This window comes from Lucilia sericata, unplaced genomic scaffold (assembly GCF_015586225.1).
Source record: "Lucilia sericata isolate MDLA Ls3-8-SP2 unplaced genomic scaffold, ASM1558622v1 Contig000012F_arrow, whole genome shotgun sequence".
NCBI classification, from domain to species: Eukaryota; Metazoa; Arthropoda; class Insecta; order Diptera; family Calliphoridae; genus Lucilia; species Lucilia sericata.
Genome location: NW_023994051.1, coordinates 95,775 through 110,967, shown reverse-complemented (window position 1 = coordinate 110,967; position 15,193 = coordinate 95,775). Strand labels below are relative to the sequence as shown.

Genomic DNA, 15,193 nt, shown 5'->3' with positions numbered 1-15,193 from the left:
CCAATTTATGGTTAGAAAGACATAAGGGAGGCAGAACTTTTTAATTGTAACATAAACTTTATAGCTCATTAAACTCATGTTCTAAGAGATATATATACATACATATGTATGTATGCACGTACTTATGTATGTATGTATATGGGGAATTTCGTGTGCACTTTAAAAATCGATGTCTTCCGATTTGGATGAATTGGATTTGCACCAAGGTAGATAGTAGCCAGACACAAATTTTCAGCTCTATCAGTCAAGAACTGCCGGAGTCAGAGGGGCTCAAAGTTGCACATTTTGGTTCAACTAAGTAATCACAAAACTCTTAAAGGCAATGGTCTAAGCTTTCTTTTGAGTAAAAAAAATAGAACAAAAACGTCCATTTTGAAAAAATTGGGCAAAATTAAGTGCAAAAAAAATTATTCTTTAGTTAAAAAAAATGTTTCATAGATATCCCACTCGCATCCCATTATGGAACTATAAAGCCCTTGAAGGAAATTGTATAGGCTTTCCCATTACAAAAAAAAAAAAAAAAAAAAAACTTTTTTTTTAATTTTAAAAAATTAAAAAAAAATTGTTGGAAAGAATGAAGAAATAGCTATCTGAACTCCTTTGGACAATTTTTGCTAGGACCAATAGGTGAAAAGTTACACTCATTGGAATAAAACCCTGTATGACCAAAATGTCCAACTTTGACCCCATCTAAGTCCGGCAGTTCTTGACCGATAGAGCTGAAAATTTGTGTCTGATCTACTATCCAATAGTACTAACCTTAGTGCAAATTTCGTAAAAATCGATTTTTTAATTGGGTCACTTGACATGAAATTCACCATATGTATCACCATATAATAAATGTTTAGTCCTTCCTTGTTTCGTTTTAGTGTGTTCTGTCCCAACTCTTGTTTAATAATCGTACGCTTAAATATCTCTCTTTTTAGGAAATTTGTATTTTTCAGTTTAAATTCATTTTACACATTTTTTTTTAAATGTATGTATGTATATGAAGTCCACTATAGGAGGTAATGTCTGCTGCAGAACATTCGAATTGTTTTTGAGTTATTACGCCCACTATTTTAAACCCGTTAATACTTATAATAACAACAAACAATGGCAAATATAATAATTCAAGGGAATATATTTCACCCACTTTATTTTAATTACAGAAGATATAGTCTAACAGTTAAACATTTCAAAATATATGGAATATCGTAGGGGTTGCCACACCCTCCATTTTCGTATAAATTATGTAAAATGGAAATGAACTTACTCGTGCACATTTTGGGTATTCGTTTTATTCTAGATATTAATTAAAAATAGACTATGACACGCCCACTATTCATAACCCGCCCATTTTTATTTCTACTAAATGAAGTAATTCTTGCTATAATGGGAGGTGCAGCGCCGACCTTCTGACCCCGCCGATTTGAATTACAACTACGGATTATGGTAATAGTGTAATAATTCCAAAAATGTTTTCATTATTATAGAAGATTGTATGAACATTTTAGGAAGATGAACATAGCTGCATATCCTCTTTAAGACAAAAATAAAAGTAGATTTCGTTTTATATACAGAAAATGCTTAAAAATACTCTCGTACATAGTATGTATGTACATGCGCTCATATATATATAATTGCAATTAGTCAAAATAATCTGTTTATTAGAAATTTTGTTGTAATTTAATACTTAATTAGAAATTTCCATTGAATTGTAATTGAAAACTTTTTGCTATTTAAAAACTACCCAGCAAAAAAGTCATGCAAAAGAAATAAGAACGTAGTAGTAAATGCATGGAATCCATTAATAATGAACTTGTCGTTTTTAAGGTGAAACATTTGATTTTTTGCTGGATTATTTACAAAATTCATACATACCACTATGGAATGAGGTATTAAGCAAAGAATAATGTATTAACATTTAATCTTTAATATAGATAATTACTTTAAAAATGAAATAAAGTTAAATAATAAATAAATTAAATTGTTAAAAAGATTACACAGACTTTTTTAAATAATTTTCACTAAACCCAGTATTAATTGGTATGTTGATTACGAAAATGGAAATAAAAAAGTCGCTTCACACAAGAATTTTCCACATTTGGTCTTTTAGTCCTAGTGACCTTATACTTTATATTAAAAATATAAAAATATTGTTATAAAGAAAGTTACTTTTTTAACGAAATATTTAATATTGAATATTTTCTATAAAAAATATTTTCACGATTAAACTGTTTCTCTAAAAATATAACAATTTTAAAATGAAAATAATGATTTCATTTGAAATGTTTTTTAATATGAATTTGAATTTAAATTAAAAAATTTAATTTGTCACTTAAATATGCATTTCGAATATTTGCAAACAAACACATAAAATAAATAAAAACTAGCTAATAGTTTGGACGTGATATATCACAAATAAAACGAACATAAACATTTAAAATAGCAACAACAAAAAATCATATAAAAATAATTTTTTTGCCAATAAATTAAACTAAAAAATAAGAAAATTTAAAACATTAAAAACATATTTTATAGCCATTAAACACTTAGCCAGTTAAACAATAATAAATTAACAAAAATAATTTTTATTTAATTTCAGCAATAAACTAACGACGATTCTTCCGTTATCTGTAAAATAATTAGATTTTCTTAAGTTAAAGAAATTCATTACTTCAAAAACAACTCCAAACAGTTGCCTTGTTTTGCGCTACGAATATTTGTAAACAAAAAACGAACATATATAAACGTGATAAAACATGCAAACTGCTGTCGATTGCAATGGCAGCAGCAGCAATACAACAACAATCAGCACCACCATCACTACCACAACAACCGAAAATGATAATAACACTAACGGTACGATGACACAACAACAACAACATCACCACCATCATTACCACCAAGAACAACCGCATTCTTTAATGCAGGCAACACCGGAAACGGAAAATAGAAATATTCTAAGACACCGTGTTAATACAACAACAGCTAACACCAACAGTGGTACTAAGGATAGTGCCATCACTGCTACTAAAAATGGTTTATCACATCTTATAGATGCAGCCGAATATATGGGCAGTAATGTGGAATGTATGTCCGCAACACCATCACCCTCACCTCAGGCTTCACCCTCTAAGGGCAGTCAACTACTTAAGGCAGAATCATCAAAATTGGCAACTGCTGACGATGGTCTGCCCACTATCACCATTCCCACGCCTCTTCAGGATACGTACAAACAAACAAATACCTCATCGGAATCATCGTCATCAAAAACTGCATCGAATTCTACATCAACGACATCGTCTGTGATTGCAACGCCCGTACTCAAGCGTAATGGTAATATTTTCAAGGACAAGGAATCCCAAGATCAAGACATCTTTGAAGACAATATTGAAAATCTTAAGGTTGCCGTTGATGCAACTGCAGTTGAAGGTGGCGGCCGAGAGGGAAATGCTAGTAATTCGGTAGCAAAAATGCCTGATGCAACTGCTGAAGTTGGCAAAAAATATAGGGAATGTAATAATATGCAATTATTAACAAATCAAATGCTTCCATTCGAAAACACTTCCTCAACAACAATAACAAATAATAAAAAGGAATTGTCTTCTAATTCATTACCAATGTCTTCATCATCTACTACCTCGTTGTCAATTACTACACCAGCTACAGCTGCAACCACACCCTCAACACCTTCATCATCATCCTTAATCTCATCATCATCAGCATCTACAACATCATCTAATACACCTGCATCTGCTACAACAACACCTGCCTTATTATCAACACCATCATCGTCATCATCATCATCCTCAGCATCCTCACCAACGGCATCATCTTGCTCCGCCTCCTCCTCCGCACCACCTTCGCCATCATCACCGGAGTCGAAAATAAAAGATTTGTCAATTTCCGGTTTAGTTGAAGCCGAACTATTGCAGTGGCAGGACATGCCACAATATTTGCAATTCAATCCGTATGTTCTTAAGGGTTACCGTCCATTGCAAACATTCAAGGGCTGCCTATTAAGTCTGTTTTATTGGCACAACGAAACTATAAACATTTTAACACATGGTAAGTGAAGATTTCCTTTAAAATTGTATTTTTTCCACATAGTACATTCTCTGACCTAATTCCATAACTACATTGACTACTTTTATTTATTACTTGTATGCGTTTGGGGTAAGTACTTGCCTCCAATGGCATTCCCGCATTAAAATCATGAGTTTAAATGTTGATGTGTTAGTATTAGCATTTTAAACCCTTAGGTTAGGGTACATTAAATCCTAGGGGCCTGTTGTTCGCTCCTTTTCATGGAAAAGGTTTCTTAGTAAACACAAAAACTTTATTAGTATTCACTGAATGTATTACCGTCCGACGGTCAGAAACTTAGTTTCCTGGACGTAATTCCTAAGAATTTTCAATCAGTGGGAGAGGGTTGTTATATCCGAAATTATATCTCTCCCATGATATTTGGATCTAATTTCGGCGAAAGCTCGTCAATGGCAAAGAAAGTGCCTCAGAGTTTCACTGTCCTCTCCACATGCTTTACATTCGTCTTCATCCGCATCCTATGTATAAACTCATATAACCTTAGACATGCTCATTTTGAGAAGACCATTCGTCCTGCTCTCGTTAGGGTCAATCTCATAGGATCTTTGCGGTTCTAACCAGTTTTATTATTCCAAGAGTCTTTATGGGCTTCTCTCACCCATATTTTTAATTCTGCCCTCACTGCGTCGAATGGTTTTGCGTTCGTTAAGTTAACTACATCGAGCTCTCTTCCCTTTAAAGCTACTACATAAGCTCTTTCGTTGCCGACTACTCCCGAGTGGCCTGGTACCCATGTGATGTAGACCTTGCCTCTGGGAGAGTATTCCGTTTTTTACAATCCAATAAGGTCTTAGATTTATCTTTATCATCTGATATCGTCCTAATTGCCTTCTGGCCATAGGTAAATATGTTGATTCCTTTTAGCGCCATATTTATTATAATCCAATTTACGCATTATGTTATTGCTCGGACTTCTGCCTAGAAGCTAGTGTTGTGTGTGGTGAACGGTTGTATACATATTTCTATTTCTAGATCTTCCCACTTAGAGCCATCCGTGTAGCAACGGATTCCTACGGATATTTGCTATAATGTTACGCATTCTATCTGGGATTAGTGATGCAAAGTTTCCGACATATTCTATGTCTGGTATACGATCGGACACGTTCGATGATTGTGTATAGCCATTAACCTTCTAAAATATATTTGAAACTTTTGTTTCCCATTTTCTGTACACATTTTATAACCCGCTTAAGTTCCAGTTTCCACTATAATTTCTTTTGAATATTTTTAAACCCTGATACACCTAAAAAAAGAATTGAGTTATCTTAACTCATATCAATCTGGAGCACTTTCAGAAGTACGGTTTTCCTTAAACCAAGTACAAATATTTGGTTTAAGTAAGGTTCGCTTAAGTACGAAAAACCTAATTTAAGTGTTTTTTGGGTCAAAGTGATCTTACAATTTACCCATTATGAGAATGTTTGGATTCATTTAACCTCATTCAAGATGAAAATAAGACTGATCAATGAGGTTATTGCAAAAATATTCTTAACTAAATGAGAATTATATGTTAGGATGCGAAATAAATACAAATAATGGTGCAAATTTAGATTTCTTGAATTTTGCGAAATCGTAATTCTTTTAAAAATCATTTCTATGCGAATTCTTCTTTTAATGCCAAAACTATGTATTTCCTTCAATGTTCTTAATTATAACAAAATGTTTTATTTTTTTTTAATATTTATGTATTTACATAATTAATTTTAATTATAAAAATAGTTTTCATTTAAATTTATTAACAATTCCATTTTTTTGGTATTTTACCCTAATAAATAAAACATTTATCAACCGGATTCATTGGACTACCCTCAGGACAATTGAATACTTTGGAGAACTCTTTAAAATTCGACAACGGTCCTATAACTCTAAATTTACCAGGTACATGAGAATCGATGGCGGTCTGTAGATTACGTACAGCAGGATGAGCATCACTGCACCAAAGTTGAGCATAACTTATGAAAAACAATTGTTTGCTAGTGTAATTGAGACGAGGCAAAGTTTCATATAACATAGGTTCATTAATGCGTACGGCATGTTCGTACCAGTACAAATAGGCTTCATAGGCCAAGTGCAAGCCGCCATTATCAGCAATATTTTCCGATTGTGAGGCCATTACGGGTAAATTTTTACCACCGTAAACGTATTTTTGATATTGATTGACAAAACATTTGCTGCGTTCATTAAAAGCGGCAGTTGAATTGTTATCCCACCATTCGATATTATTGCCATATTTATCGAATGTTCGACCAGTGTCATCGAAACCGTGAATTAATTCATGCGATATCAGGGTGCCCAAAGTGCCAAATTTCAGAGCATTTGGGTAAAAGGTAGACCACAGATAATAGGGCTGCAATAATGAAACGGGCACTTTAATACGATTTTCTACTATAATATTGGCCGGAGTATAGGATAGCAACTCTCCTGCTTCCAAAGGTTTGGGTGGTTCATATAAGGCTTTTCTCTCATTTTTGGCATTTAAAATCATAATGTTCTTAAGATTGGCTATATAGTCGTGTTTATATAATATCAGCTCACCAAATTCTTCAGCAAAATCTTCATTTTCATAGGAATTTATTTCCAGTTTCATGGCATCCAGTTTTTCTTCGGCATATTTACGTGTTTTGGCGCTAATCCAGTCCAATTGTTGCGACTGCAACATATTTTTAAAGTTAAACTTTATCTCATCCCACATTAGTTTGACATCTTTTTCCGTTTGATTTGTATTGTATTTGCGATAGACCATGTTATCGAGATTTTTGGCAAAATGTTTTTTAGTGTTTGAAATACATTTCGATCGCAAGTCCTCCTTCTTTTTGGGCGTACGCAACATGAAATCTTTTAGTAGGGTGTAGTAAATATAATTAGCAATATGCTCTTTGGGTGTTTCATCCAGGACTTTTATAAGATTCGTTTGATAGTCCGAAAACATTTCGTATAGAGGCTCCGACATGGGGGGTAAAGTGCCGAGTGAAATATTTAATAGTTTAACAAAATCCAAATGGGGTTTGTATTTCTTCTGTAGCTCGGCCAATGTTGTCAAACTGGTCAACTCATCCAGTTGTAGACCCAGTTTATCATCTGCTATGCCACTGGCTAAAGCTACTTCTACATTTAAAATTTGTCCGGCCACTATATCAGCCTGTTCCTTTTTCAAATCCCAAAAGTGCTGCAAATCACCCGATATATGGTTCTTATAGCTACTGCGATAATGAGCATTATCTTCATTTACATACATGGACTTGGATTCGAGGGGAAAGTCGGGATGACCCACATATATTCTATTTACCGAATTGTTACGAAAGTCACCCATAATATCATAGCCCAATATAATGGAGCTGCCGTATTTGTAGGCAATTTTACCAATAACATCTATCCAATCAAAATTATTCTGATTCCAATCTTCCGTTAAAGCGGGCACTTGACCAAATTCTTCTGCAATTTCTTGCAGTTTCGATTTGTACATGTTCTTTAACACTCCTATCCGAGTGCATGATTCATAGAAATTCTTGACCTTCTTATCGATTTCATTGTCCAATTCATCTGATTTAGCAAGCATTGCAGAAATTTTACGATCCAAAGCTTTTATCATGGTTTCAAAGAAACCTGTCGTTATGTGATCTTGAGAATTGGCCGGATTAATTTTTTCCCAATTGCCACAGGCAAAATTATAGAAATTCTCACAGGGATCTGCTGATGCATTTATATAATTATGCATTTCTGCTACCTTAGCATAGCGTATTTTCTTAATATGCTCGGGATTAGACTCGTCAATAGCGACGGGCGTTCCATTTATCAAGATTAAACCGACAAGAGATAAGAACGTTATTTGAAATATTTTGAAAATCGTCATTTTCACTTTTAGCTCAATTAATTAAATTAAATGTTTATTTATTTTTATACTGCAAGAAAACCAAATGCTTCTGTTCTATTTGAGAATTAATTACAAACTGTTTAGTATAAATGTTGAAAATTTGCATTGTTAGCTATTGTTTATAAATTGTTTTGTTGGTTTTTATATTATTTTCTTTTTGTTGCTGTTGTTGTTGCTATATTATACATAAACCTCCAAATCTAGGTTATAGAGGTTATCGCGAAAACTCTCAAAAGATTTAAAATTTGAAAACTAAAAGAGTCGTTGAATATTTTAGAAGAGAAATTTAGTACTCGCTGTATGTAGAAATTGAACAATATCATTTGATTGTTGTTGCTATTACTATTGCAGTTGGAGAATAAGTTGGCAACGCCTACTAGGTACTTCCATTAGTAGTTTTGAATGTTGAAAAGTGAAAGTATTATTTACTCTCACAGTAAATACGTTATTTAAATTTGTGCCTTTAGAGTATTTAAAGAAAGTGTAAAGAAATTTTTTAATCGCAACTTTTTTCTCTGAGAGATTTCAAATCAATATTGTAGTGACTGAAATAAGACGGACATAGCTTTCGATATAAATAAAGAAAATTTAATGCATTTGAATCAAGTCTTAAAGATGAGTATGAACAGGAGGATGCTACTCCGCGTTATCGCGAAATGCCATTACATTTTTATATTCACTAGCAAAGTAATTGCTGAGCTTTTTTAAATCGACAGTGGAATTGTTATCCCAACATTAGATAATGCATTTTTTATTGAATGTTCGTCTAGTGTCATCGAAACAATGGATTAGTTCATGCGAGATCAGACTAAAGTAAAGTAGACGGTTACAATAATAAAATGGTTACTTTAATAGGGATTTCCACTATGGAATTTGTTGGTTGTATGATCCAAATAATAAATTCCAAAATATGACTTATTAATATTATTTACAAAGAAAGCACTTTAGCATTTTTAGGTGGAATTGTGTAAGAATTTCAGTTATACTCAAATATTTCTTCAATAGTCCAATGAAATTATGTTATATATCAATTAAAAGCTTATGAAATGAAGCGTTGTAGTACCTATTGTGTACGTCTTGACTAAATAACTCACAGATGATCGGGGATAAAATGAGTTTCGAAAAATTAACATAAAATACAATTTTTGAAAAATAGTTAAAAACATTTGATGATGACCCTGCAAAAATCTAGACTACTTCGCTCGCGTATATAAAGAATACCCCGCAAATGACTAGAACTGGTCCGAAACTAATCCAAATATATGAAAAAACATATTCCATTTAACATTGCCATGTCCATGGTGAGGAACATGTAATTCACACATGCATCAGACTAATCCCAAAACTACTCGCCTGCTAAATTTCAGGGAGTACATTATCCACAACATGGTCCTATGTAATGCAGGCTATGGATCATGTTGTAATAAAAAAAAATTAACATGATCTATACTTTTATTTTACAGGGCTAGTAAACAGATCATGTACTCCAATAATGTTTGCAGGGGAGTAATAATCGGATTATCTAAATGACCCATGAACCCCAATAATTTTTGCAGGATGCAGGACAAATTGTATTAGTTTCACAACTGGTTCTAGAACGCATTATTTTAGCCTGTACTCATTGTAGTTTGTCGTTGAGACCAATGATTTTTGTTCGAAACTGGTTCTATTTAAAGGAGGAAATTTGTTTTGCATAAGAATAATTGAAACATCCAATGTACATACATTTACTAGAGATCATACCAAGTTAGTCTGCAAGAACTCAATGTCGTGCGTTGTTGCCATTATCGCTTAAGGGGAATCAGACCGTTCTTTTTGCTCTGTCTTCTAGAGTTTTACGTTTCAAACCGCATTTGTCAAATGTGTGAGTTACGGTTTTTTAAAGTTCATATTGACCATAAGTATGCATTCGTGTTAACTTAACCCAATTTTTAATTTTGATTATGGTGGAGAACCAAAAAAACTCAATTTGATATTCTATTCAGTCGTACTGGAATAATTGGTGTTGGCGTTATAATCTTTCGATTCGGCCAAGAAGTCTTAGCTGCAGATGCAGCTAAGGAAACTTTAAGTGCAAGCAAACAAAACTAAAATCTATCGAAATTGATAAAAATTTAAAATCTTAAAAATACCATCAAACATGTATCTATATACATATATAAAAATGAATGTGTGTTTGATTGTATGTTTGAGCGTTATAGATTACTAAACGGCTGAACCGATTCTCTTCAAATTTTCACAGCGTATTCCTGTATGTCTGGAATAGGTAATAGGATACTTTTTATTTTGAAATTCCAAGTGGGCGAGGAGCCACGCCCATATTAATAAAATATTAAATCCGTATATTTTAGATAATATAACAGTTAGAGTCCTCAAATTTTGTCGGAGCAACTTTAGTGTCAATATAATTATTTAGGACAAAAAGTAGGCGGACTAGCATTAGGGGGCGTGGCACCTCTCATATAAATTAAATACAAAAATACGTTTATCTTGGAAACTATTACAGTTAGAATCTTCAAATTTTGCACGAATAACTTAAACATCCATCTAAATATTTTGGGTAATAAATTGGCGGACTACCCATGAGGGGAGCGGCACCTCCCATAATAATTAAAGACAAAAATTCGTTTATCTGGAAAACTAATGGAACTAAATTCTTTTGCACAAAGATCTTAAATATTCATCTGAACATTTTGGAGGAAAAAAAGCGAACTTTCATCTGGGGGGTCTTGAAGCCCCCATATGAATCAAATAGAAAAATTCGTATATCTGAGAAACTATTAGAGCTAGAATCTTCTAATTTTACATGAAGAACTTTGAAATTCATGTAAATATTTAGAGCATAACGGCCGGACTTTCAATGGGGAACTTGGCGAACTTCCAATAATTTGCGATTTTTCCTCGAAATTTAACGATTTTACACCCAAATCATCTGGCAACTATGGTGATATCATTTGTCAAAAACTGAACTACTTATTGCAAAAATATCCTTATTTAAGTGAGAATTATATGTTAGGAAGCTAATGAATGTATTTTTGAATTCAGTATGAAATGATTATTAATATTATTTTATCATAATTTATTTTAGAACTGAGTAATTTTTTTAAATAATAAAATCGTTCTTAAATTTAAATTTTTAAGTACTTCTTAGGCTAAAGTTAAGAAATGTTTTGTATGCGATTTTTCTTTCTGTGTATTGATTTATCTATAGACTATAGAAGTTGGATTAAAATGGTTTCGTTTGATATTGGTTTAATTTGAAAATTCCATTTGACATACCTATTTCAAATACAATGAGTTAAAAAATATACAGATTCTATACTAAGATCCGATATTTTTTATTCTCATATTATTTTTAAATATATGTACCTAAAAATCTTTTTAAAATTACTTTTAAATTATTTACGTTTACGATATTCACACACGTTTAATTCATAATTAAGTGGGCTATTTAAGCATTTTATATGCATCTATTGTTGAAAATTTTACACATACAAAATGACAAAAATAACTTTAAGCACGTGCGAATTCGTAAAGCAAAAATTTTTTATGGGTAAAAACAAATCTAAAAATAAAATAACAAGAGAATACAATGGAAAATTATTGTATTTTTTTTTTAAATGCAACAATACCACGAACAAAAGCAATAACAACATGGTGACTAAGAACACAGCAATTCTATAGAATATTTAACAAAGTAAAAAAAAATAGTTCTTGGTAAATAAATAAATCTTATATGTGAAATTTTGTTTAAATCTCATTTTATTAAAATAAAATGTATTTGATTAATAAGTTTAAATAGAAACAAACAGCTTAAAAAAAGCTTGAAATATTCACAAAAACTTTCTTAGTTGCAATCTAAATCAATAGCGAGAAATAATACAAATTAAATATTTAAATAACACTTTTAAAATAAACGTTTTTGCATGTTAACAATCTAATATTTATGGCAAACAAATCGACAGACAAATAAATGAACTTCAATTAACTTGTTAAATTAAAGACGAGATCATAGATCCAAAAACAAACTAAAGATAGATACAATAAATAGCAAACATGTTCCAAAAATAAATCTGCTAATGAATAATAAAAACAAATAATAAACAAAAACGGCCGACCGACCAACAGACAAATCATACAAATAAGTTCATTCATAAGTCAGTCTCTATCTACTCTTTTATACAGAGTAGACACTACATAGTTGTCAATTACTCGCATTAATACACTCATACTCTTTACTTCGTATAAACAAGATTATTTCAAATCAGGGTTGGCAAAATTGGTTTAATATTACTTTTTATTATCTAGATATTTGATACCATTTAAAATTTCTTTTCTGATTGATATAAGTTTAGAGTCTATAAAGTGAAATTTCAATCAACGTTCAAAGTACTTTTTACTAGAGCCAGGCCTGGTCTAGTGACTTCTGTATGGTCTAGCACATTAACTAGTCTAGAAACAAGACTATGAGTTAGTCTTTGGGCTATTCTAAAGTCTAGTTTATTGTCCAATTCATATACTGATGTAGTGTCTAGGCCAGAGCAAGGCATTTCCTATGCACCCGTGCTTTTCGGCCGTTACTAAATTTACTACAACGTACTCACACTTACTAAAAACTCATTCAGTCTCGTTTGAGCGTTCATTGAACGAGGTTGATAGTATATGTATTAGTCTTTTGTCTAGTCTACAGAGTAGAATTTTCTCTAGTCTATAGACTTGTATCTAGTAAATATGCATAAGTCCATGTAATAGTCAATAATTAAGTTTGTTTAGCCAATAGACTAAACAATAGAAGACTATAGACTGAAGTATTTCCTCTAATCTACAGACTAGTCATTCTCCAGTCTTTAGACAAATCTTCTCTCTAGTCTATAGACTAGTATTTTCTCTTGTATATACACAGAAGAAAAAAATATAAACGCCTGGTACCAAATTGACACCAAATTTTTCAATAACATCCGTTGTCAAGTATATACATATAATGTAGATCACGCAACTTTGTCAACATTGCTACAATTCGTTGTCGCAATCTAAACTTTATGCACATCCGTTGTCTAAATGTAAACAAACGTGGTAAGCTCACTATTTACAACGCATTTTGATGTGCATAAAGTTTAGATTGCGACAACGAATTGGTGTCAATTTGGTACCAGGTGTGTATATTTCTATTCCTCTGTGTAGACTAGTCTTTTCAGTGGATTCAGAAATACAGTAAGAACGGGGTTTCTTAAGACAAGTACAAAATACTTGGTTTAAGTACGGATTCGTTAAAAACCTATTTTAAGCCGTTTTTGGATCAAAGTGAATCTACATTTTACTTATTTTGGAAATTTTCAGTTTGATTTAATCTCAAATGCATACTTTATTTGAGATAAAAATAAGATTGATTAAATGTAAACGATTGAATTAATTTCAAAATTGGCATGATTTGAGCTCGATTCGTACTTGATTTTAGAATCCAGAGCAATTCCAGTAAAATAGTTTAATTACTAATGTGTACATATACATTAGTTCAAAAATGTTGACTATTGATTTGTTTAATCAATCCCGAAATGTAATTTTTTTAAGACTGAATAGATGTTTTAATTAATAAAATCGTTCTTAAATTTTTAAGTACGTTTTAGGCTAAAATTGAGAACAATAAAGTTAAATTTAGTATGTGATCTTCCTTTCTGTGTTTTGATTTGTCTACAGACTAAAGAAGTTGGTTTGAAATTGTTTCGTTTGATATTGTTATAAATTTCGAAAAAAATATATATAGATTTGGTACAATCACAATCAAAAAAGTAACATTTTTAATGATGTTTTGTAAAATTTGAAAATTTCATTTGCCATCCCTGTTTCAAATACAGTGAGTTAAAAAATATTTTCACTATAAAACTGATTCTATATCAAACCAAACTAATAAGCTTTGGAGACTTGTTCGTCAGAACTTCTCTCGGCTAGTGAGAGAGAGTAAAAAAAAAGAGATTAGTCCTTTTATTAATAGAACTAGCTATACCCAGTTTGCTTTGCTACCCTAAAGTCAAATTTTAGCTCTAACAGGTTCCCAGATACATGAATTTTTATATTTAATTCATTTGGGAGGTGCCAAACCCTTATTGTAAGTCCGCCAAATTGTTACCCAAATGTTGTTGGTGCAGAATTTAAGATTCCTTAGTAGTTTCCCAGATATACGAATTTGTGTACTTAATTCATATGGGAGGTGACAGGCCCTCCCCTAATAAAAGTGCGCCCATTTTTCTCCCAAATGATCGAATGGATGTTAAAATTCTTCGTACAAAATTTAAAGATTCTAGCTCCAATAGTTTCCTAGATAAACGAATTTTGAAATTTAATTTATATGGGAAATACCACGCCCCTAAAATCTAATCCGCCAATGAAAGTCCGCCAAATTAATATCCAAATGTTCATATGAGTGTCAGAGTTCTTTATACAGGATTTAAGATTCTTTAATAGTTTCCCAGATATACGAATTTGTGTACTTAATTCATATGGGAGGTGACAGGCCCTCCCCTAATAAAAGTCCGCCCATTGTTTACTCAAATTATCAAATGGATGTTAAAATTCTTCGTACATAATTTAACGATTCTAGCTCCAATAGTTTTCTAGATAAACGAATTTTGGAATTTAATTTATATGGGAGGTACCACGCCCCTAAAATCTAAGCCGCCAATGTGCCCATATGTTCACAAGGATGTTACAGCAGTTCGTGCAGTTGCACCTCCAATAGTTTCTCAGATATACGAATTTTTGTATTCAATCCGTATGGGAGGTGCCAAGACCCCCTAATGAAAGTCCACTATTTTTCCGAAATATTCTCATGGATGCTAAAGGACTTTGTGGAAAATTTCAAGATTTTATCTACAATAGTTTTGAATATTTCGTTCTCCTCTAACTATATTTTATTCACTATTTTTTAAAATAAAAATTTAATTTTCTTCTTTAACCACCAACTTTTTTACTACACTGTACACGCCGCTAAAACAATACAAACAATTGAACAGTGGATTGCATATTTAAAACTATTTACAACTCAATTCCATATAGACAGAAACATTTGATAACATTTTGAACTCGCATACACAATCTACAGCTGTTCATAATAATTACAAATACTTAGAATTGAGCTGTGATCAGTGACCATATTTTATGAGAGAAAAAGATTTAAGAAACACCACTACTACTACTTCTAGTCAAAAGATACTAAATGTGATACTAATAATGATC

General features: G+C 31.9%; 2 protein-coding genes across 2 annotated transcripts in view; one reads left to right on the top strand and one right to left on the bottom strand.

Moving 5' to 3' along the window:
• Nucleotides 1–15,193, top strand: part of LOC119604102 (flocculation protein FLO11) — a 105,216-nt gene that overhangs the window by 22,681 nt on the left and 67,342 nt on the right. Inside the window, 1 exon segment of the mRNA XM_037956559.1 lies at nt 2,588–4,053. Coding sequence (XP_037812487.1) covers nt 2,745–4,053 — 1,309 coding nt within the window. The 5' untranslated portion in view covers nt 2,588–2,744.
• LOC119604084 (neprilysin-4-like) lies at nt 5,733–8,039 on the bottom strand. Its single transcript, XM_037956522.1, has one exon. The coding sequence runs from the start codon at nt 7,940–7,942 to the stop codon at nt 5,858–5,860; it is 2,085 nt and encodes a 694-aa protein (XP_037812450.1). The 5' UTR covers nt 7,943–8,039; the 3' UTR covers nt 5,733–5,857.